This window comes from Kogia breviceps, chromosome 7, assembly GCF_026419965.1.
Source record: "Kogia breviceps isolate mKogBre1 chromosome 7, mKogBre1 haplotype 1, whole genome shotgun sequence".
Classification (NCBI taxonomy): domain Eukaryota; kingdom Metazoa; phylum Chordata; class Mammalia; order Artiodactyla; family Physeteridae; genus Kogia; species Kogia breviceps.
In genome coordinates, this window is record NC_081316.1 from 37,833,251 (window position 1) to 37,855,155 (window position 21,905).

The 21,905-nt window shown below is 41.1% G+C and overlaps 1 protein-coding gene across 2 annotated transcripts; it reads left to right on the plus strand.

Annotated features, from left to right (window-relative positions):
* The first annotated feature begins 794 nt into the window (after positions 1-794).
* On the plus strand, positions 795-20,599 carry SPTY2D1 (SPT2 chromatin protein domain containing 1). Of its 2 annotated transcripts, none has more exons than XM_059068834.2 (6): positions 795-929; positions 12,061-12,175; positions 13,426-15,033; positions 16,899-17,070; positions 18,762-18,839; positions 20,010-20,599. In XM_059068834.2, the coding sequence occupies exons 3-6, from the start codon at positions 13,503-13,505 to the stop codon at positions 20,101-20,103; spliced, it is 1,875 nt and encodes a 624-aa protein (XP_058924817.1). In that variant the 5' UTR covers positions 795-929; positions 12,061-12,175; positions 13,426-13,502; the 3' UTR covers positions 20,104-20,599. The 2 variants fall into 2 exon arrangements, with proteins under 2 accessions (XP_058924817.1, XP_058924814.1); XM_059068831.2 differs by lacking the exon at positions 795-929 and adding an exon at positions 1,163-1,441.
* Positions 20,600-21,905: the final 1,306 nt, after the last annotated feature.

Sequence of the window (21,905 nt, forward strand, 5' to 3'; positions counted from 1 at the left end):
TGAGGGGGAAATATTTGTAGAGTTGGCCTCCGGCAAGTGTGAACTACTTAAAATAGATGGGTATGTATTTGAAAGGAACTATGGCATAAGTTACAGTATGCTATGCTGGGCTCCACAGAGAGCGTAAAAACATTGAGAACTACAGTTCTGCCATTGGACAGACTTAATTTTGGTCTGTTGTTTGGGCAGCCTTAAATGGAGAAAGGTAGTCAGGGCCACACCTCAGCGTTAAACTTCGGTTGAAAAAGGAAGACAGAGAGGCTTTGCCTAATATTTTTAAACAGCTTTATTGAGATAATTTACATACTGCAAAATTCACCTGTTTTAAGTGCACGATGATGTGCCATCAGCACATCCAGTTTTGGACCATTTCCATCACACCAGAAAGAACCCTACTGTTTGCAGTCGATCCGGCCTATTCTTACCCACAGCCCCAGGCCTGCCTAATTCGTGTATTTTACTGAGTAAAAATTACCCCAGATGACCTTAAGAGGAACCCTCGACTGGACTCCCAACGAATATGAATATGTACATATAAATATATGTACGTTTTGATCAGTGGGCGTAGTATATCCAGGCCGGGGGTGTATGTGAGAAATTCCTCCATTTATCCGCTGAGCAAAACACACAGTTCGCTGCCCTACATGGGGCTTAATATCTAAATGAGGCAAAAGCAGTAAGCGGGCGCCTCTATACACGGCACGCGTGCATGTGTGTAGGAGGTGAGCACACGCCCTGTGCCAAGACGCTTTGAGTAATGTGTACCCAAGACAGACGACGAGTCGGTGCCGTTTGCGCCTGCGCAGCTTGGCGAGTGCCTACAAACGGGTAGCTGAAACCCCCTGCTCGAGACCTGTCGGTTCTGCTGTTGGGACGCCGCCATCTCAAACCTGAGCGTCCACCCGTGACACCCAGCGTACCCAGGCCTGGTAGGTAACCCCTCACCCCCTCGCTTCCCCTACCCAAAGCTCACAGGAGCACCAAAATTGTCAGGCCTCGCGCCAAGGCCCACACTGTACCGATTCTCTCCCTTGGCCACACCCCACAGTTTACTAGGCAGAGTCTCCTTGGTCGGTGAAGGGCTTAGTCCCGCCCCTTCGAGCCGACGCCAGCAGCCACGTACCACGTTTCTACGTGTCTCGAGCTTGAAAGCGGAAGTTACGCCAAAGACTCGCGAGGGAAGCGGCGGACCTAGAAGGGTACTGGCCGCTGGAGGAAAGGGGGTGGGCAGACAGCTTTGGAAGGCTCCGGAAGTGGTTGTGCAGCGGAGGGGTGGGAGAGGGGCTGGTCAGGCAGTTCATTCGGCTGTTGCTGGTCGCCTCTGTAAGGCGCAGATTCACTCTTCTCCGAGAGGCTGGCCCAGTCCTCCGCCTCGGCCAGAATGGACTTCAGGGAAATTCTCCTGATAGCTTCCAAAGCACAAGGTGTCAACAACGTGCCGGTAAGTACCAGCCGGGGCGCGACTGTAGGAGATCCTGGTCTTACAGTTCCGAATGTGTGGCCCATGGAACTTCCAGGAATCCGTCTGTCGGCTCCGGGAGAGGAAAGACCTGGACGCCGTTTTTGTTTGTTGGTTGGTTGGTGGTTTTGTTTTTTCCTCTTGGACATGTACTTGAGTACTGGGGGTGAAGACGGGCTTGAGATGTGAGGCGGGAGCCTTCTGACGAGCAGTTTGTTTAGGCTGTTACCCCTGCAACTTTGCGCTGGTGAGTAGAGCCATGCCTGGTACATAGTGGAATCTAGCTCTAGTAGTTTCTAGCTTCTGCGTAAACTTCAACCCAGAGGTTGGGGAGTTCAGGAATTTTAGGGACTTGGCCTGATAGCTTTTGAGGCGATTTCCCGCTGATCTTTGGGTCAAACGTTTTGTGATTTCCCAAAAAAGTTCTTTGACTTGTGGCCCCACCCACTCAACCAACCAGGTGATTGAATTATCACCTCCCAAGGCGGGAGTTGAGTGGGTTCCACGAAATCCTTGGCCAACAGAATCAGCTTCCATTTATTTGTGGTCTTCCAGGTTTGTCTTTGTTTCAAATCTAGGTCCCATTTACTCAGTAAGGTTTGATAATTCGCTAATATTCGCAGAGCGGTGTAAGACTTTAAATGAGGTAGTGGGTGAGAGGGCCTGCTTTGCGGGGGTGTAGCTGGTTTGCATAAACTAATCATTTCTGTATCCTCAGATGGTACCACAGCCCAGCTGTAAACCGATAAATTGCATTGTGTTACCTGCGGTTTGAGCGATGAGGTGTAGAGCTCAAATGGCTCTCTTTTAAAGTCAATTCAACTGGACCTTATTGAGCTCTCACTATGCATTTCTTAGATTTTTGTATATTTGCAATATTTTTTTTCCTCCCCTGCGCTTTTCTTGGCTTTTAAGGCTGGCTCATTCTTTTTACTCATTTGAAGATAGTGATCTAAAAATAGTAAAATAACTGGTAAATAAAACTGATATTCATCAGTTTATTATATATTCACATCCCATCCCAAATACTACGAATGATCTTCAAGTTATGAAACCTTGAATGACAGAATTACTTTCTGCATCTGTAAATTTCCTAGACAAGTCGATATTGGATCTAGTAACATTCATATTTGCATAAATTAGGTCCATATCTCACTCTACATCTTACTCAATTTCATTGGAGGTCAAAGATAGATAATACTAGCCCTGATACCGAAGACTATTCTGTGGAAGAATCAGAACCAAGTTACTCGTTTCTTATTCTAAAAACCAGTGGTTGCTGAGAGAAAAGTACATATTTCTAGAGCAGAAGTTTTCAAACTATGTCTGTATTTCAGGATATATATATTATCGATTTATCTATGATTGGAATAAAAAAGATTGGAATCAGAAAGGAAAATGGGTAAATTGGCGGTCATTTAAAATTTAATAGATGAACATAGGCATGTACTTCATGAAAGCATGCTTTTCCCTCCCACCCACCCCAAAAGCTAGTAAGCCTGGAAGTTTGTTTTAGTTATTAGTATTATAACCCTTATCTTTTTACTTCAGATGAAAGTAAGTCACAAAAGAAACTATTGAGGAATAGAGCCAGATTGTATTTAATTTAATCCATGATCTTGTTTTTACTCGATTCATCTAATTATTTTAAGTTATTGAATATTTGCTTTATCAGCTCAAAGTAAAGCCTTTTAGAGCACACTATCACTTGTGAAAGCTAAGCAAGTATACTTATAAACCACCATCCAAGTCAAGAAAAACATTTCTGCAAGTGCACAGACGAACACACACACACACACACACACACACACACACACACACACACACACACACACACACACACACACACACACACACACACACACACACCCTCTGCTTGACAAAAACTTTATTGATTGAATTATGGTCTGAGAACCACAGAGGCTTTGCAGTAATTGCAGATAACTCCATCCCTCTCTAGTGCTTGGTTCATATTTCTCTTTTAGCCATCTTTTCCACCACCTTCCATTTGGATCCTGTGGGAGCTGACTTTCAATTTCAGTCATCAAATTCCTGTGTCACACCTTTGCTACAGAAAAGAAGTACACTAGCATTGATTGGACTAAAATCCAAGGGAGGCTAAAATCTGAAACACCTGTACAGCCATTTGGAACTCTTTGCAGGGCTTTTATTTTTAAGAAGTGTCTATTATATCTGACTTGAAAAGCAATGAACAGTTCCCATTGGGACAGCTTTCTTTTACATTGTTTCTTTTTAAGAGAAATAGCTATCTTGATAATGTTTTAGTTAAAATAAAAGAAGGATTGCATCATGCCTAGAAATATTAAGCATGCTATCATTTCACAGTGGAAAACTGAATACAAAAAAACAGCTTATCAAGGTGATATAACCAGTCACTGTTATTAGCTCTGTTTATTTTAAAGGAGGAAAGATATTTTTGGTAACCTTGCCCTTAATATTTTTCTCCCTGGATTCCTCTAACAAAAACAAAGTGGTTGTCTTGTTTAGTAGAATAGAAGAGCTTAGAATCTGGATTCTTACAGGTTACAAGTAACTATAATTGATGGCTTGTAGTGCATGAGGCAAGTTAAGTGGTCTTTCTCACAGTCTGAAAATCATCCCAGACAAGATACTGTAGCTCTGGTGTGACCCTCAGATCAAAAAGTAAGGGGAAGCCTTCATGTGGTATCAGACATATAAGGATTTGGGGAGCTATAGATCCTTGAGGGTAAGAATATAGGTACTTTATAGTAGTTACATTTCCTTTTTTTTTAATTGAAGTATAGTTGACTTACAATGTTGCATTAGTTTCAGGTGACAATATAGTCATTTGCTATTTTTATAGATTATACTCCATATAAAATTATTATAAAATACTAGCTGTATTCCTTGTGCTGGTTATATTTCCTTTTTATTTTTTAAAAACTTAAAAATTTTTAAAAATTATTGGAGTATAGTTGATTTACAATGTTGTGTTAGTTTCTGGTGAACAGTAAAGTGAAGCAGTTATACATATATCCACTCTTTTTTAGATTCTTTTCCCATATAGGTCATTACAGAGTATTGAACAGAGTTCCCTGTGCTATACACAGTCCTTATTATCTATTTTATTAGATAATAAAAGGTCCTTATTATCTTTTATATATAGTAGTATGTATATGTCAACCCCAATCTTCCGATTTATCCCTCCTCCCCCTTTCCCTTGGTAACCGTAAGTTTGTTTTCTACATCTGTGACTCTATTTCTGTTTTGTAAATAAGTTCATTTGTACCATTTTTTTTAGAGTCCACATATAAGTGATATCATATGATATTTGTCTTTCTCTGTCTGACTTCACTCAGTATGGCAATCTCTGGGTCCATCCATATCACTGCAAATGGCATTATTTTGTTCTTTTTTGTGGCTGAGTAATATTCCACTGTATATATACCACATTTTTATTCACTCTTATGTCAGTGGACATTTAGGTTGCTTCCCTGTCTTGACTATTGTAAATAGTGCTGCAGTGAACATAGGGGTGCATGTGTCTTTTTGAATTATGGTTTTCTCCGGATATATGCCCAGGAGTGGGATTACTGGATCATGTGGTCATTCTATATTTAGTTTTTTAAGGAACCTTCATGCTGTCCTCCATAATGGTTGTACCAATTTACATTCCCATCAACAGTGAAGGAAGGTTCCCTTTTCTCCATACCCTCTCTAGCATTTATTGTTTGTAGGTGTTTTGATGATGGCCATTCTGTAGTTTTGATTTGCATTTCTCTAATAATTAGTGATGTTGAGCCTCTTTTCGTGTGCTTTTTGTCCATCTATACTTCCTTTTAAAGAATAGTATAGGCCAACAAAAAAGTTTCTGCAGGCAGTCACTTTGTAACCCTTGATGATAGTTGATTATAACTGGATTATTTCCCACTCTTAGATCTGAAGATGACTTTTGTAGTGCCTGGGGCAGCTTTAGATTTCTAGCCTAGAGCAGTACTTCTGAACTGGTGTTTTAGGGAAAGGGTCTTTTAGAAACTACTGCCCCACAGAGATTCTGTTATTTCTCTTCCCCATCACTACCTAGACAATCTCTTTATGAATAATAAAGATAATAGTAACAACAATGAACACTTATAGTGCTTCTTTTATGCCAGGCACTGCTCTAGGCACTTCTTGTATATTAATTAATTTAATCATCATAATAATCATATATGGAAGCTTGTTTTACAGATCAGGAAACTGAAGTCCAGGGAGATGAAGAAACATTCCCAGAGTCACACAGCTAAATAAGCAGCAGAGCAGAGAATGTAGTCCAGGCAAACTGGCTTCAGAGTTCTTGCTCTTAATCACCACCCTGTGTTGAATGAGGAGAGTCTTTTGGAAATGGGATGGTGCGGAAGGTTGTCTTCTATAAAGCCTGAATCCATCTAGCTCCCTACCCCCAACTCCAGCCTAATATAGCCTTGGGCAGTAACCCTATTGTTTTTTTGGATGACACTTCTCAGTGTACAGTAAAGTCTGATGGGAGAGAAATTTAAAGACCAAACTAACAGCATATGGAAACTGGAGGATAGAGATTTACAGCCTGTTTGGGAGAGTGCCAGCATAGTTAACAGAAATAGAGTCTGAGGTTGAGGGAAAGTTCAGTGGTGGACCTGTTTGGGGTAATGGCATGATCTAAGAGGCAGGTAGAAATTAGGGAATGGCATTTAAGAATGAGGTTTGAGCTAGAGATGAAAGTGTTGGGATTAAGTTAGAAGTGAAGCATGTTGTAGTAGGAACATTTTGCCCCTGAGTCAGGAGACCTAGATTCTAATTCAGACACTGCTACAAATTGTGTGAGTGATAGCCAGTAAATACACAGTTGTCTTTTGGGGGCCATTTCTAACATGAGGTTGGACTAGAGGCTCTGAGGTATCTATTTGATACTATTAATACATTTTATATAATCTGGTATATTTTTTAAACACATTAATAGTAAAATTTACATTTGACCCTGTAGCAGTCTCGAATAGCATGCTTTTTGGTGGTTTTATTTTTTTACCCTCTTAGCTATCCAGCTAAGCAAGCCTAATGCAAATCAGTGGTTTTCCAGGCCTGCATTCATTCCCTGAGTATGATGTTTTGAGAGGATTGTAGAAGTTGTGTAGTCATTATTAAAGTTAAGGATAAATTCTTTTTTGGGGGGGGGGCTGTGTTGGGTCTTCGTTGCTGCGCGCAGGCTTTCTCTAGTTGCGGCGGGTGGGGGCTACTCTTCGTTGTGGTGCGCGGGGCTTCTCATTGCGGTGGCTTTTTTTGTTGTGAAGCACGGGCTCTAGACGCGCTGGCTTCAGTAGTTGTCACGCACGGACTTAGTTGCTCCATGGCATGTGGGATGTTCCTGGACCAGGGCTTGACTCCGTGTCCCCTGCATTGGCAGGCGGATTCTTAACCACTGTGCCACCAGGGAAGTCCAGGATATATTCTTTGAATATTTCTAACTCCTATTTGTAACCAGTGATAAACCTCTAATTTATATAAAACCAAAAGGAAATTTATATTTTCTGCAATTACAACAATATATTATCTCCTGAGTAAAGAACAGCTTTCAAGAAGGAATTGATGGGCTTCCCTGGTGGCGCAGTGGTTGAGAGTCCGCCTGCCAATGCAGGGGACACGGGTTTGGTGCCCCGGTCTGGGAGGATCCCATGTGCCGCGGAGCGGCTGGGCCTGTGAGCCATGGCCGCTAAGCCTGCGCTCCGCAACGGGAGAGGCCACAGCGGTGAGAGCCTCGCGTACCTCAAAAAAAAAAAAAAGAAGGAATTGACTATTGATTCTAATATAGCATATTTGGTGAACATATATTTCCAGACTGAAAGCTCCTTATTTTCTTAATCTGACCATGACAGTATAGTTTCAATGCAAGGAACACATGTGTTTAAAGTGACTTAATATTTTCTAGTTCTCTTGGCTTCAGAATTACAAATCTTGGCAAAATCTCTGATACTGTATTTCTATGGCATGAGCTTCACTGTTGTGGATCATTCACTGGGGCCCAGCAGAATGAGTTGGCTTGTAGTATAATGAAATGGATACACTTAGGATAAAAGAAACTCTTGTCCAGCTGCTTTTCATGAAGCTCAAACAATGAAGCAGCCTGGTGCCTTGAGTCAGATACACAATTGGTGGATGCATCTTGATGTGTTGCTGCTAGAGCTAAATGTGACCATCTGATGTGGGAGAAAGTGCAGACAGTTCTCCTACCTTATTAAATGGAATATAATGTAATCCCAGCCTGAAGCTTTCTTTTCAACACATGGGTCTCTGCTGGGCACCTCTGTGGTGGAAGGAGACTGTCTAATAAAATATTCTGTTACAGCAAATCTTCTGATACCAGGGTCTGACTGCAACCCCTTTTTCAAAAGTCTAGCCAGCTCAATGTTAGGAACATCTATAGTGATAGACCCAACAGAAAGGAAGATACACGTTCACAGAAAAACTTGTACACAGATGTTCACAGCAGCATTATTCATAGTAGCCAAAAAGTGGAAACAATCTAAATATCCATTAACTGATGATTAGATAAATGTGGTATATCCATACAATGAAAAATTATTCATCCATAAAAGCAATGAAGTACTGACTATGTTACAACATGAACCTTGAAAACATCATGCTAAGTGAAAGTAGTAAGATAGGAAAGACCACTGTAGCAGTCAGGGTTCTCCAGAAAAAAAGAACCAGTAGGATCTGTCTTAGGGACTTGGCTCATGTGGTTGTGGGGGCTGGCAAGTCTGGAATGTGTTGGGCAGGCTGGCTCTCAGGCTGGAGCAAATGCTGTCGGAAGTGGGGTGGTGAGGAAGGTTGTCGTCTGTAAAGCTCGAATCCATCTAGCTCCCTACTCCAGCTCTCCAACTCCAGCCTAATAAAGCCTTGGGCAGTAACTCTGTTGGTGTTTTGATGACACTTGTAAGTGTTCAATAAAGTATGATGAGAGAGAGTTTCACATGGAAATTCTGGAGCAGATGGAGAAAAAAAAGGTTTTTTAATTGAAAATTCTTAACCTACGTTGTATAATCACTTATCTACATAATCATTTACCTACAGCTTCTAAATTTTACCTTATTTTTATTTTTATTTTTTTTTTGGTGCGCGGGCCTCTCACTGTTGTGGCCTCTCCCGTTGCAGAGCACAGGCTCCGGACGCGCAGGCTCAGCGGCCATGGCCCATGGGCCCAGCCGCTCCGCGGCACGTGGGATCATCCCAGACCAGGGCACGAACCCGTGTCCCTTGCATTGGCAGGTGGACCCCCAACCACTGCGCCACCAGGGAAGCCCTTTACCTTATTTTATGATGCATCTCAGTCACTATGTCATGGTACACTAGGTGCATGATTTCATTTATATGAAATGTCCAGAACTGGCAAATCCATAGAAACAGAAAGTAGATTAGTGGCTGCCAGGGGCATAGGTCAAGGGGGGATAGGGAATGATTGCTGAAGGGTAAGGGATTTCTTTTTGGGAAGGTGAAAATGTTCTGGAATCAGATAGTGGTGATGGTTGTGCAACTCTATGAATATACTCATACATATTAAATGGGTGGATTTTTCGTATGTGAATTAAATCTCATTAAAGATGTTAAAAAAGAAGATCATTATTATCTCTGGAGACCCAACCCTTTTTTTTTCTCCCCAGATTTCTAGGTTTTGATCTAAACTTTGCCTAAGAGAATATTTTAATATTCTCTTGGTATCTGCTTTTGAGTGCATCAAGCTACAGAGGATGTAAGAAACTATTAATTATGACTCAGCTTGTGTCAGTAAATAAGATTAAGCCTCATTCAGTAGGACCTTGTCCTACTTAAATTGTTTCCCAGCAGGCCCGCAAAGTTAGACGTTGTATAGATTTACTGAATTCCTTCTCCATCATACGGACAGGACAAGGACAGCAAAATTGTTGGGTTAAATGTGAGGCCAGCTTAATAAGTATCCTTAAGGGTTAGCAGTGTTTAAAAAAAAAGCTGAATTTGAAATTGGCATGTGAATTGATGAAAATAGGTGTATACTTTGAAAAAAGCTCAAAGTAGTGTTTGGGATTCTTTTCTGAGTGAATCCGAGTTCCTGAACTCCCTCCCTTGTTTCTTTTTCTTTTTTTTACCTTTTTTTGTAACATCTTTATTGGAGTATAATTGCTTTACAATGGTGTGTTAGTTTCTGCTTTACAACAAAGTGAATCAGTTATACATACACATATGTTCCCATATCTCTTCCCTCTTGCATCTCCTTCCCTCCCATCCTCCCTATCCCACCCCTCTAGGTGGTCACACACCACTGAGCTGATCTCTCTGTGCCATGCGGCTGCTTCCCACTAGCTATCCATCCTACGTTTGGTAGTGTATATATGTCCACGTGTTCTGTCTTTCTTGTGCTTATGTTTTCCAGTCGGTGTTTCCCAAAGTGCAGTCCACATAGCTTTGGCTGTACCATGATTTTAGGTGATACACAAATACATTTTATTCTCATAGTTGCATTTTTTAAAGTTATATATTTTGATAGGATTTGGAAAAATATAACTAGCCTTTCAAGCCTGTCATTTTATGGGTATTATTGCTTGAGGTAAAGCTGTAGTAATAAGTCATGGTGTTTGATCTACGCGTTTTCTTAAAATTAGTAAATAATAATACAAGTGGTATACTCTAAAAGGGCAAAAATCATAAAGGTGATAGGCGAATTATTGAAGCTTAGTAAACAAGGCATTAAACTTCCCCATTGACCCTGGGGTTTTCTCGTTCAGAGCCTGTATTCAGTCAAGAGTAGCTTTTCTGCTAGATATATATCCTATTAACCTACCTCTTTAAGTCCCAGGTTAGGAAGAAAGATGTCTACCCTGAAATCAAATTAGGAAGTGCTCACTTGCTGCTGTAATACCTAGGTAACAAACCAATCCTATTTTAAATAATTAACACTAATGTGTATATTGGCATTTTGGGGTAGGGGGAGCCCTGTATAAGCTTTTATTTGGCAGGTGAATCTCTGGGCTTTATAGTTGGCAGGGACAGAAAAATCTTGAGCCTTGGCAGCACAAATCCACCCTTCCTCTTCTCACATATCTACTTGATGGGATGGGGTAGAGTGAGTGTGTGCCTCTGCTTATGAGTCTATGTGTCTTATGCAATTGAATCATCTTCATGGTAGCACTTCTATTAAGAAAATGTGAGTTTCCTGTGGATAAGGCCTATGTTTGAGGTCCTTGTAAACCATGACAAATTTTATATATCTATTCTTTTTCTCCTGTCTTCCTTTCCCTTTCCTTTCTCCTTTACATATTGGGTCGCAATCCAAAGGATTGCAACTAAATTTGCAAAGATATGGACTTATTAAAGGATTTTATTATGACAGCCAAGGGGACAGGGAAAGGAATCTGGATGTTCTCTTTTGGAATTTCTCTCTATGTGGGATGTGTCAGGTCTCAAGCATTGCTATCACATAGAGGATTTTCAGGTTGGATTAGGGCCTGCTTTCTTGGCCAGCTGCTTTGTTGGTAGACTAACTTAGCTGGAACTTCCAGGCTGTTTCAAGATGCCTTCTATTTGGCAGCTGTGTAGTAAGCATGACTCCTTTGGCTTTCCTCCAGGAATTTCATACACATTGTGGGAGTCACTTTTTTGGTTCCTAAGTAGCTCAATTTGTTCTCATAGGTTACTGTTTCTTAACTAGCACAGCAACATGTTGAGTGGATAAGAATGTCATCTACCTAAGATGAAAGAAGGAGGGCATTAAAAAATTCTTATTTCCTAGCCCATAAATTTAATTTGGAATGGTTCTAGAGATTAATCATCCTGGTCTGAGTTATTAGCTCTGTTTATCATACTTCTCTAATGATAAAAGGAAATATTTTTCCTTTTATAGTTTAAATTTACATTATTCTAGTTTTAGTCATTTCCCAATGCAGTTAGATAAAAAATCAAAGCCCAGAGAAATACCATCTGTTCCAGGATAATGTTAGTACTTTTTGGGTGACATGGAAACCTGTCTAAAAGGGTTTGTGTGGCAAATTAATATTTAACGAACATAGAGCTGCACTTAAAGGTTACAGAGACTTGGGCCCTTCTTGCTGCTTAAATTTCTTTGAAATGCTTTTTGGCTATGGCTGGCCACCAGCTTTGCCCATGGTCAAAGTAGAATCTCAGTATTTCATGTTGAAAGCAAAGTAACCTATGAAGCAGCTATGAAAATCATCTGGGGTAGGGTACTCAGGAGGAGAACAGTTGTGATAGTAGTTTTTGCTGTTTGGAAAGTTCTGAAGAAGGCTAATCTTTTAAATCAGAATTCTAAAGCACTCAGTCTGTTTTAGTGATGATTTTTTTCAGTTCCCCCAGTCCAGGTATATTTTTGGGGAAAATAGCCTGAAAATAGTGTTTCTCTCAATTGTTCATTTATGTATTATTGAGGATGTTTAAAGAAACTCTGCACCTAAAAATAGTCATGTATAATCATATTTAGCCTGAAATTTTATAGCTAAGTTTTCATGTGGGTTATGTGATCTCTTAATTATTCAGAATAGATTTTTCAGTCAACATTTAAACCTCTCTATTGCTTCAAAGTTAATTTTGTATAACTTTTCCTCTGTTTTTATTTTTAGAAAAGATACAGTTTGGCAGTGGGGCCTCCCAAAAAAGACCCGAAAGTTAAGGGTGTCCAGTCGGCAGCTGTCCAGGCTTTTCTCAGAAGAAAAGAAGAAGAGCACAGAAAAAAAGGTATGAATCTATAGCCTTATTCTCAATTTTAAAGTCTTCTATCTTCACAACTAGCTTGTACCTAACCAGTGGATGTTTATAGTATCATAACAGCCTAATGGATTTGTTGTGTATGTGTCTGAGTCAGCTGTATTTATAGCATTACGTATATTCTTATGTTGATCATTTGCATGGATGTTATCTTTTATTTTCTCTTAAATTAAAAGCTTTTTGGGTATAGTGACCATATCTTCTAATTAGCCATATTAGCTCTCCAGTAAGAAGTAAGAACTCCATTCTTTGACCTTGGTTCTTTTCCTGTTTGGTTTTTTTTTTTTTTTTCGGCTGTACCACATGACTTGTGGGATCTTAGTTTCCTGACCAGGGATTGAACCCTGGACCACAACAGTGAAAGCACTGAGTCCTAACCATTGGACAACCAGGGAACTCCCCCTTGACCTTGGTTCTGAATCTGCTTCTACCTACTTTGTATTTTAATTTAAAAAAATATGTTATTAAGAGTGCTATCTAGGGACTTCCCTGGTGGCGCAGTGGTTGGGAGTCCGCCTGCCAATGCAGGGGACACGGGTTCCAGCCCTGCTCCGGGAGGGTCCCACATGCCGCAGAGTGGCTAAGCCCGTGTGCCGCAACTGCTGAGGCCCACGCGCCTGGAGCTCGTGCTCTGCAACAAGAGAAGCCGCCACAATGAGGAGCCTGTGCACAGCAGCAAAGAATGGCCCCCGCTTGCTGCAACTGGAGAGGGCCTGCGTACAGCAACGAAGACCCAACGCAGCCAAAAAGATTAAAAAAATAAACAAATAAGAGTGCTACCTTAAAGGTTAAAATAGGGACACTTTTGTAAAACAAGTAAACTCAAGCAGTAGGTTTACTTCATGCAAATGACAAGGAAACTAATTCAATAAGTTTAAGTATCCACTGATTCATAATTAATAACAACTGTTAAGTGGGTACGAATATTCTCTTAACTTGGTATATTTATTTGGTATGAACTGTTTTCTATATTTAAAGCTAAAAGCCAAGACTCTCCCTTGCTTAGTCATATAGAAAAACCCATACATATGTGACCCACTCATTATGTAAAGATGACTCAAATTGATACTTGTTTAATGACTTCCTCATTTGATTCTTAGATGTCTTCAAACTTCGTCAAACTGTAACTTGAATGTTGCTTGGTTTTGGCCACCTGCCAATTTCAGATAAACATACTGTTATTGAGACCCTGAAATGATATGTTGTTTTGTCTCTTTTAGCTTTGGAAGAGAAAAGGAGAAAAGAAGAACTAGTGAAAAAGCGAATTGAGCTAAAACATGACAAGAAAGCAAGGGCTATGGCCAAGAGGACAAAGGATAATTTCCATGGTTACAATGGGATTCCTGTTGAGGAGAAGTCAAAGAAGAGGCAGGCAATGCAAACCCACACTAGCCAGGGAACAGACCAAGAGTTTGAGATGGAGGAAGAGGATGAATTCTTAGAATACAATCAAGCAGAGTCAGAGCAAGAGTATGAGGAAGAGCAAGAACCTCCCAAAGTTGAAAGCAAGCCAAAGGTCCCCCTTAAAAGTGCCCCACCACTCATGAACTTCAATGATCTGCTCAGGCTGGCCGAGAAAAAGCAGTATGAACCGGTGGAGATAAAGGTAGTGAAGAAGACAGAAGAGCGGCCTATGACTGCAGAAGAACTTAGGGAGCGAGAATTCCTTGAACAAAAGCGGAGGAAAAGGAAACCTGAGACAGATGCAAGATTACCACCAACCAGAAAAGTACCCTCTCAGAAAGAAAGTGTGGGCACAAAACTTAGCAAAGGTTCTGGAGACACACATCATTCTTCCAAGGGTACTCCCCTTCCTTATGCTGAGAAGAAATCCAGACCCAGCACGGCTAATGAGAAACACTTGCGTTTATCTTCATCCAAATCCATGCCAGGAGAAAGGACCAAAGTAGTATCTGGCAATTGCGCCCAACCCTTGCCTTGTGAGGGCCGTGATAGACCTGTTTTCAATGGGGCTGGAAAGCCCCACTCCAACACCTGTTCACCAAGTATCCCAAAGACTTCTGCTAAAGGGACTCCAAAATCTGCTACTGAGCACAAAGCCAAAAAATCTCCTCATCCTAGCCGTTCCAGGCCTGGACCCATGGTGACCCCACACAATAAGGCCAAGAGTCCAGGTGTCAGGCAGCCAGGCAGCAGCTCCAGCTCAGCCCCTGGGAGGCCTAGCACAGGGACTGCTCGGCCCACAGTTAGTTCTGGCCCAGTGCCCAGGCGCCAGAATGGCAGCTCCAACTCAGGACCCGAGCAATCAGTCAGTGGGAGCAGGAAGCCAACCAGTGACTTAAATCCTCCAGGACGGACAGTCAGTGGTACAAGTGGCCTTGGTCGACCTGTAGGCAGCTCAGGTTGCCCTGGGCGACCTACCAGTGGCTCCGGTGGTTCTGTGCGGCCTATGGGCAGCTCTGGTGCCCTTGGGCGGCCTGTGGGCAGCTCTAGTGGCCCTGGGTGGCCTGTGGGCAGCTCTGGTGGCCCTGGGCGGCCTGTAGGCAGCTCTGGTGGCCCTGGGCGGCCTGTGAGCAGTCCACATGACCTTCGACGATCAGTGAGTGGCTCAGGGGCCCCTAGGCGGTCAGTCAATGGCCCTGGCCGATCAGTAGTTCCAGCTGGACGAACTGTCAGCAGTTCAGGCCCTGGTAGACCAGTGAGCAGCTTTGGACCTGGGCGAGCAGTTAGTACCTCAGGTCCCTCTCTGAAGCCCAAATGCACTGTTGTCTCAGAAACGATTTCTTCCAAGAATATAATCAGCCGATCCAGCAATGGACAGATGAATGGAATGAAGCCTTCCTTATCTGGCTACAGATCTGCCCAAGGTAAAATTTCCCCTCACCCTAAAAGTATGTATTTGTCACTAGGAAATTGGAAAGAATACTTTGTTTTATATAACCAAAGACCCTCTGAATTCTTCTGTGTGCTTTCAAACGTGTTCTTGTGTTGATAGAATCCTGATGTTTTGTCTGTCCTATGCCAGAGAGTTCCTTTAGTAACCATGGCTTGGAAAAGTCTTTAGAAAGAGACTTATCTAGGGCCCTCTGTGTTCACTCCTGTAATGTCTCCAAGTGCAATCAACTTAGCTATGGGGTTTATAAGACAGGGTGAGTGTATATGCCTTTTGTGGTTCAATGAATGCATTCATCTTTACCTCTTCATGAAGACTATAGACACCTGTCTTCAAGGACTGGAGTGTATTTATAAGCTTGAAGCCTTTTGTTGCATTATTTGTCCATTAAGTATTTGTTAAGCGCCCACTATGTGCCAGGAACTGTTTTAGATTGCCCTTGTGTTTCTGCTCCTTGTAGTGGCCCTAGCTACCAGTCCTTTAGGGTTCTACCATCCCAAGGTATGGGATCATTGGTGGCACCTACTAACTGCTAGGTCATAGTTTCTACACAGTATTAAGGATTTGTTGAAGCACTTGTTAGGCACCGTGGAGAATATAAAAAGAAACAAAAGAGGAGATTCCATGCTTTAAACTTCCTAATTCAGTCAAAACATTGGTTCTTAACCAAGGACAATTTTGGTCCCCAGTGAACATTTGGCAATGTCTGGAGACCTTTTTGATTGACACAACTGGGGATGGGATGCTACTGGCGTCTAGTAGACGGAGGCCAGGCTATTATCCTGCACTGCACAGGACAGCTTCCTGCCAGCCAAGAAATAGCTGGCCCAAAATGTCAGAGTGCTAGAGTTAAAGAAACTCCGAGCTAAGGAGACAAGCCACGCATATTAAAAACAACTGTAGAACAACAAAGGGAGTGTCTGTAATCAAGAACTAGAAAGCAGTTTTTCCCAGATACTGGTCTATTGATCAGTGCCTGTCTTTTGCAGAAGTTTTCATCAGTCTTTTGGCAAAATGACAAAAATTAGGATGATGCAGTGAGTTTTTCCTTAAAGTCAGACTTGCTCAGTTTGAACAATTATCCATATCTGAGAATCTGTCATACTTCATTGGACTTTTTAAAACTTTAGTGGAATTATGGTGATAATAGATGGTAGATTGTTACCTTTGGCATCTTTTCTTGGCATGAGTAAAATTAGTGATCCTTTAGTGATTTGTAATTTTTTTTTTAAAGAAATTGTACTAGTCTTTTAAATCCAAAAGAGTAGGAACTAAGCTAGAAAATGTAACAGTTCCAGTTAGCCCTGGGATAGACAGGAATTCTATTCCTTGTGGGTACCATGAAGCAACAGGGATGATGTAGTAATGAGTTCATGCTGTGGGCCAGTTGCTGGCTCTGGTTTGTTTGTTTGTTTGTTTATTGCTGCATTGGTTCTTCCCTGCTGTGCGCGGGCTATCTCTAGTTGTGGTGAGCAGGGGCTACTCTTCGTTGCGGCGTGCGGACTTCTCATTGTGGTGGCTTCTCTTGTTGCTGAGCACAGGCTCTAGGCATGAGGGCTTCAGTCGTTGTGGCTTGTAGGCTCTAGAGCGCAGGTTCAGCAGTTGTGGCGCACAGGCTTAGTTGCTCCGTGGCGTGTGGGATCTTCCCAGACCAGGGCTTGAACCTGTGTCCCCTGCATTGGCAGGCGGATTCTTAACCACTGTGCCACCAGGGAATACCCTGTCTCTGGTTTTTGAGGCTACCATCTTAATGAGTTCTTAAAATCTCAGCTTACATAGGACTTTGTTGGGACTACTAAGTTTTAATGATCTTATAAATAATGGCTTCTCTATTCTTAGGTCCTCAAAGGTTTCCCTTCCCTGGTAGTTACAAAAGGCAGCGAGAATATGAAGAGGAGGAAGATGATGATGAATATGACTCTGAAATGGAAGATTTTATTGAAGATGAAGGAGAACCTCAGGAAGAAATATCCAAGCACATTCGAGAAATCTTTGGCTATGACCGAAAAAAGTAAGGCTAAAGAAGATTTAGATATATATACTTTTTATTTTGAATAATCCATGCTATGGGGAAAAAAACCAAACATTAATAGTAGAGGCATTGAATACAATTCTTAATTAGGCATCCTTGGATGATTGTTTAGATTTACTTTTTTGGCACTTAATATTTGAGAATGCAGAATTATTTGTGTAGTTACTTGTATGAGGGCCAAAAAATATCCCTTTTTAACTGTTCTCCTTATAAGATATGTATGTAATGAAAGTGAAGCAGCTTAGTGTAGTAGAAATGGATTGGCTTTGAAATCAGAAAGCCATCCACAGAGCTATGTTGAAAGCCAGTTTGATCTGACACCTGCTTTTCTTTGATGTAAAAAGCTTTGCTACTCAAAAGTGTGATCCCTGAACAGCAAGCGGTATGGGACCAACAACATTGACGTCACCCGGGAACTTGTTAGAAATGCAGGCTTTCAGGCCCCATCTTAGATCTGAATCCAGATCAGCTTTATAAGGTTCCCAGGTGATTCACATGCACATTAAAGTTTGAGAAGCACTGATATAGAGCAAAGCTCAGGGTTTGAATGGAAGTTCCACAGCTTACTAGCTGGGTAAACTTGAGTAAGTTATTTTTTAAATGACATTTGGGAGGATTAAATGAGGTAGTATACAATTGACCTGTGAACAATATAGGGGTTAGGTAAAATCCATATGTAACTTATAGTCAGCCCTCCGTAAATGGTTCCTCTGTGTACCACTTTCTCCCTATCTGTGGTACCACATGTGTAGATTCAACCAATCATGGATTGTGTAGCACTGTAGTATGAAAAAAATTCTCATGTAAGAGGACCCATGCAGCTCAAACCCATGTTGTTCAAGGGCCAACTGTATAAGTAAATCCGTCAGCTCTTGCCCTGTCCTTTGAAGTCATGGATATTAGAAATTAGAAGGCAATAGTAAGAAAAGGTCTTTAAAAAAATTTTAGCAGAAGAAAGAACTGGATTAAAAATCAGATCTAAAAACCTAATCTTAGTAGTGTCATAAGCTAGCTATATGCTTTTGGTCAAGCTGTTATCTGCCTCAATCTCTGTTCTGAATCCATGAAACTCAAATGAGATTAATATATATATAATAATTTTCATATATATTGTACTTTCATGATTTTAATATAAACTATCATGTAAATAGAGGTGAGTGAGTTGAGCAAATGTTGTTGGATTGGTACTTTGATCAAAATTAGATTCAGGAATAGTTGCCTTCTGGAAATATTAAGGGGTCATTTAATTTATCTTTACTTTAGAATCTCCCCTTTACCCAACCTCTGCCCACCTCACTGTCTGCCAAACAAGGAGGAATAATCCTAAATGTATGTTTGATTTAGTTATAAAGATGTTGATTTTAAAAACAGGAGGATGGGGCTTCCCTGGTGGCGCAGTGGTTGAGAGTCCGCCTGCCGATGCAGGGGACACGGGTTCGTGCCCCGGTCCGGGAAGATCCCACATGCCGCGGAGCAGCTAGGCCCATGAGCCATGGCCGCTGAGCCTGCGCGTCCGGAGCCTGTGCTCCACAGCGGGAGAGGCCACAACAGTGAGAGGCCCGCGTACCGCAGAACAAAACAAAACAAAACAAAACAAAAACCAGGAGGATGTAGTTCCTTTAGAAAATTGGGTTTTTCTTTTTTTAACAACTTTGATTTTCTCTTATCAGATACAAAGATGAAAGCGATTATGCCTTACGTTACATGGAGAGCAGCTGGAAAGAGCAGCAGAAGGAAGAAGCAAAGAGGTAAAGCACAGATGTAACACGTTTGTGCAGAAATGTCCTAAAAATTGTTTTCTGTTCCTCCCTTCAGTTGCATCATTGGGAGCAGGGGCTTTGGGCCATGCTGTTTGAATTCCAATCCTGCTTACTTGCTGTGGGGCTTTAGGCAAATTCCTTAGCCATTTAAATCTGCTTTCCCATTTGTAAAATGAGAATATACTGGTTTTATTCATTGAGGTTTTGTGAGGATTAAGATAATGTGTACAAGTTGCCCAGTGCAGGGACTCACCCATGTAGGCACACAATAAGTGCTAGAGGCCTCCCCTGATCCCACTGTAGCATGTTCTTATTTTTCTTTCCCCATCCTTAATTCCCTTCCCACATCAGATACATCTCAGTCTTGATAACCTGTACCACCACTGGCCTCAAGGACCTGTTGAGGAATATGAAATTCCCTATGTCTGATTCCTGTTTGGCCACCTGATATCAAATAAATGATCATTTCTTGGGTAGGGCTAACAAATGATTTGTTTATAATGTTAACTTGGTGAAATAATTCACCTCATTTTCAACCCACAATATTAAACCTCTTTTTCCTTCTTGCCGTCCCTCCTCTAACTAGATAAAATATCAAAATAAAGTGTTGGGAAGGGACAAGAAAAGAATGTTATTTATTGAATAAATGTTTCTTGTTCTTTATTTTTTAAAGCTGATGAGATAATTTATATTTATTACTATAATGGGAATATTAGGTGTTGAGGTTATATGTAAGGTCTTTTTTCCACTATAACTTGAGGCAGTGGCAGTGGCTCCTGGTAAAAAGTATTCCTGCTTAGTCGTGCATCAGCACATTCCATGTAAGCTCCCAGTTGAAATTTCATTTTTGCTTTTTTTTTTTTTTTTTTTTTTTTTTTTTTTTTTTTTTTTTTTTGTGGTACGCGGGCCTCTCACTGTTGTGGCCTCTCCCGTTGCGGAGCACAGGCTCCGGACACACAGGCTCAGTGGTCATGGCTCACGGGCCCAGCCGCTCCGCGGCACGTGGGATCTTCCCGGACCGGGGCTTGGACCTGTGTCCCCTACATCGGCAGGCGGACTTTCAACCACTGCGCCACCAGGGAAGCCCATTTTTGCTTTTTTAAAGAGAGTGGTAATTTCATGTATATTGATAAATACCCCCCCTTTTTTTCCCGACAGTTTAAGACTAGGTATGCAAGAAGATTTAGACGAAATGAGACGTGAAGAAGAAGAAATGAAACGTCGAAAGGCCAAGAAGCTGAAGAAGCGTTAGCTGCTGCTCTTATTTATTTTTGTGAAATTCTGAAAACAGTCTGCTGCAAGGAAGTCCTGCCTTCAGACTGAAGAAGCCCCTTATCATTTTAGAATTCTACTTGGGTACTCAAGGAGAAGGAATGCATACTGTCATCTATCTGCAGGCTGTCGTTAGAGCATAAAGTATTTTCAGATACTTTGCAGGGTGAAATCTGTAATGCAGATGACATAACACCCAGTGAGTGCTCTTACAAAGCTAACTGTTCACAGGTGCCACCCTTGATCCTGATGAGCTATGCACTCTCATGTGGGGCCACTCACAAGTCAGCCAATCTTATGTTATTCCTTTGCTACTCTAAAAGGAAAAAGGAAAGGATTGCTCCTTTATTTCCGTAATTCTGCTGATCTGTGAGTACGGCACTGCCTGGCTCCCAATCAAATTTATTTTGTCTTTTGATGAGGAAACTGGCCCTTCCATTAATGCTGCCAGCAATAAAGTGACCTGTCCTAACCTATATGTTTGGATTGAGAACTTGAAAATGTAGAGTAGCTGTTATAATTATATGGATGTCATTTCTGTGACTTTGAAGTAAAAAGTAGAATAAATTGTATTCTGCATTATTCATGGATTGGATGCTGAGCATTCTTATTCACTAATTTAGGTGATTAGGCAATTAACAAAAATTTTTCCAAGTTAAAATACAAGTTATGCCATTTTATATAAGAATATTCTTTTCCAAGGTTTACTTTCAGATTTACTGTTATGTTGGCTTTAGTGTAAAATAGACAAGGTCACTGTGCTATTTGATTTTTATCTAAAAGTTTCATTTTTATATTGAAGAAAAAATACTTATTTTATTCAAACATTAGATTTGGAAGAGAAATAATAGTTTAAAAAATAAGGAAGTGACATGTGAGGCTCCCCTCCTCCCCATTCCGCTCCCCCATTATAGAGATATTTTGGAATCCAAGGTGCCCTGGACCTTTTCATGTTAATGACTTTGTATTTTTATCTTAAATTCTTTAGTGATTAACGGTAAAAAACCAAAAACTAAATTCATGTATATCAAGACCACCACCTTCTCTCTTTGCCCATATTGCACTTTTATTTCAAACTATGCACTGTGAAGAGATTTTTTTTCCCCAGGTGGAAAGGATGTTCCCTGTTACTGGTATTTACTAGCCTGTGGAACTTCTTCATTCTCACCTTTCTTCAAGTCATATCTATTGACTTGTTATATCTCTTAAGCCTCAAGTCCAAGCAATTCCAATTGGGCTGACCTAGGTTCTGGCTAGAGAGAAGCCAAGTCTCAAGGAAAGTCAGCAACAGAAAATGAGGTATGATGATGCCAGAGAGCATTTGTCCTTGACTCTGAGGGTTGGGGACAGTGGGACATAAGCTTGTAGAACAATTCTGTAATAAACATTGTGGCTATCTTAAGCCATTGACTGGTGGGGATTAGGAAGTAGGTGAGGTTATCCTACAAGAATCCTTACTCTTCAACAGGTCTAAAAGTTGTTTTTGTATATTCTTTTTTATCCATAAAGCTTTCTTTATTCTCAAGTTTGGGTGTTACAGATTATCACTATTAGCCTTCCTTAATGGGATGACCCATCCTTAATAGGAATACCAGTCCTTTTAAGACTTTTGACTCATCTTGAATTGAGTTTCAAACTTTAAAAATGCAAGAACTTAATTTTGAAGTTGAATCCTATGAAAGGTGTCTTCATCACTAGGAATAACACCCTTCTAATGATCACATAGAACTGTTAAACACTGGTGGCAGAAAAGCCTATTGACTGCCTCTCACCAATCTCAAA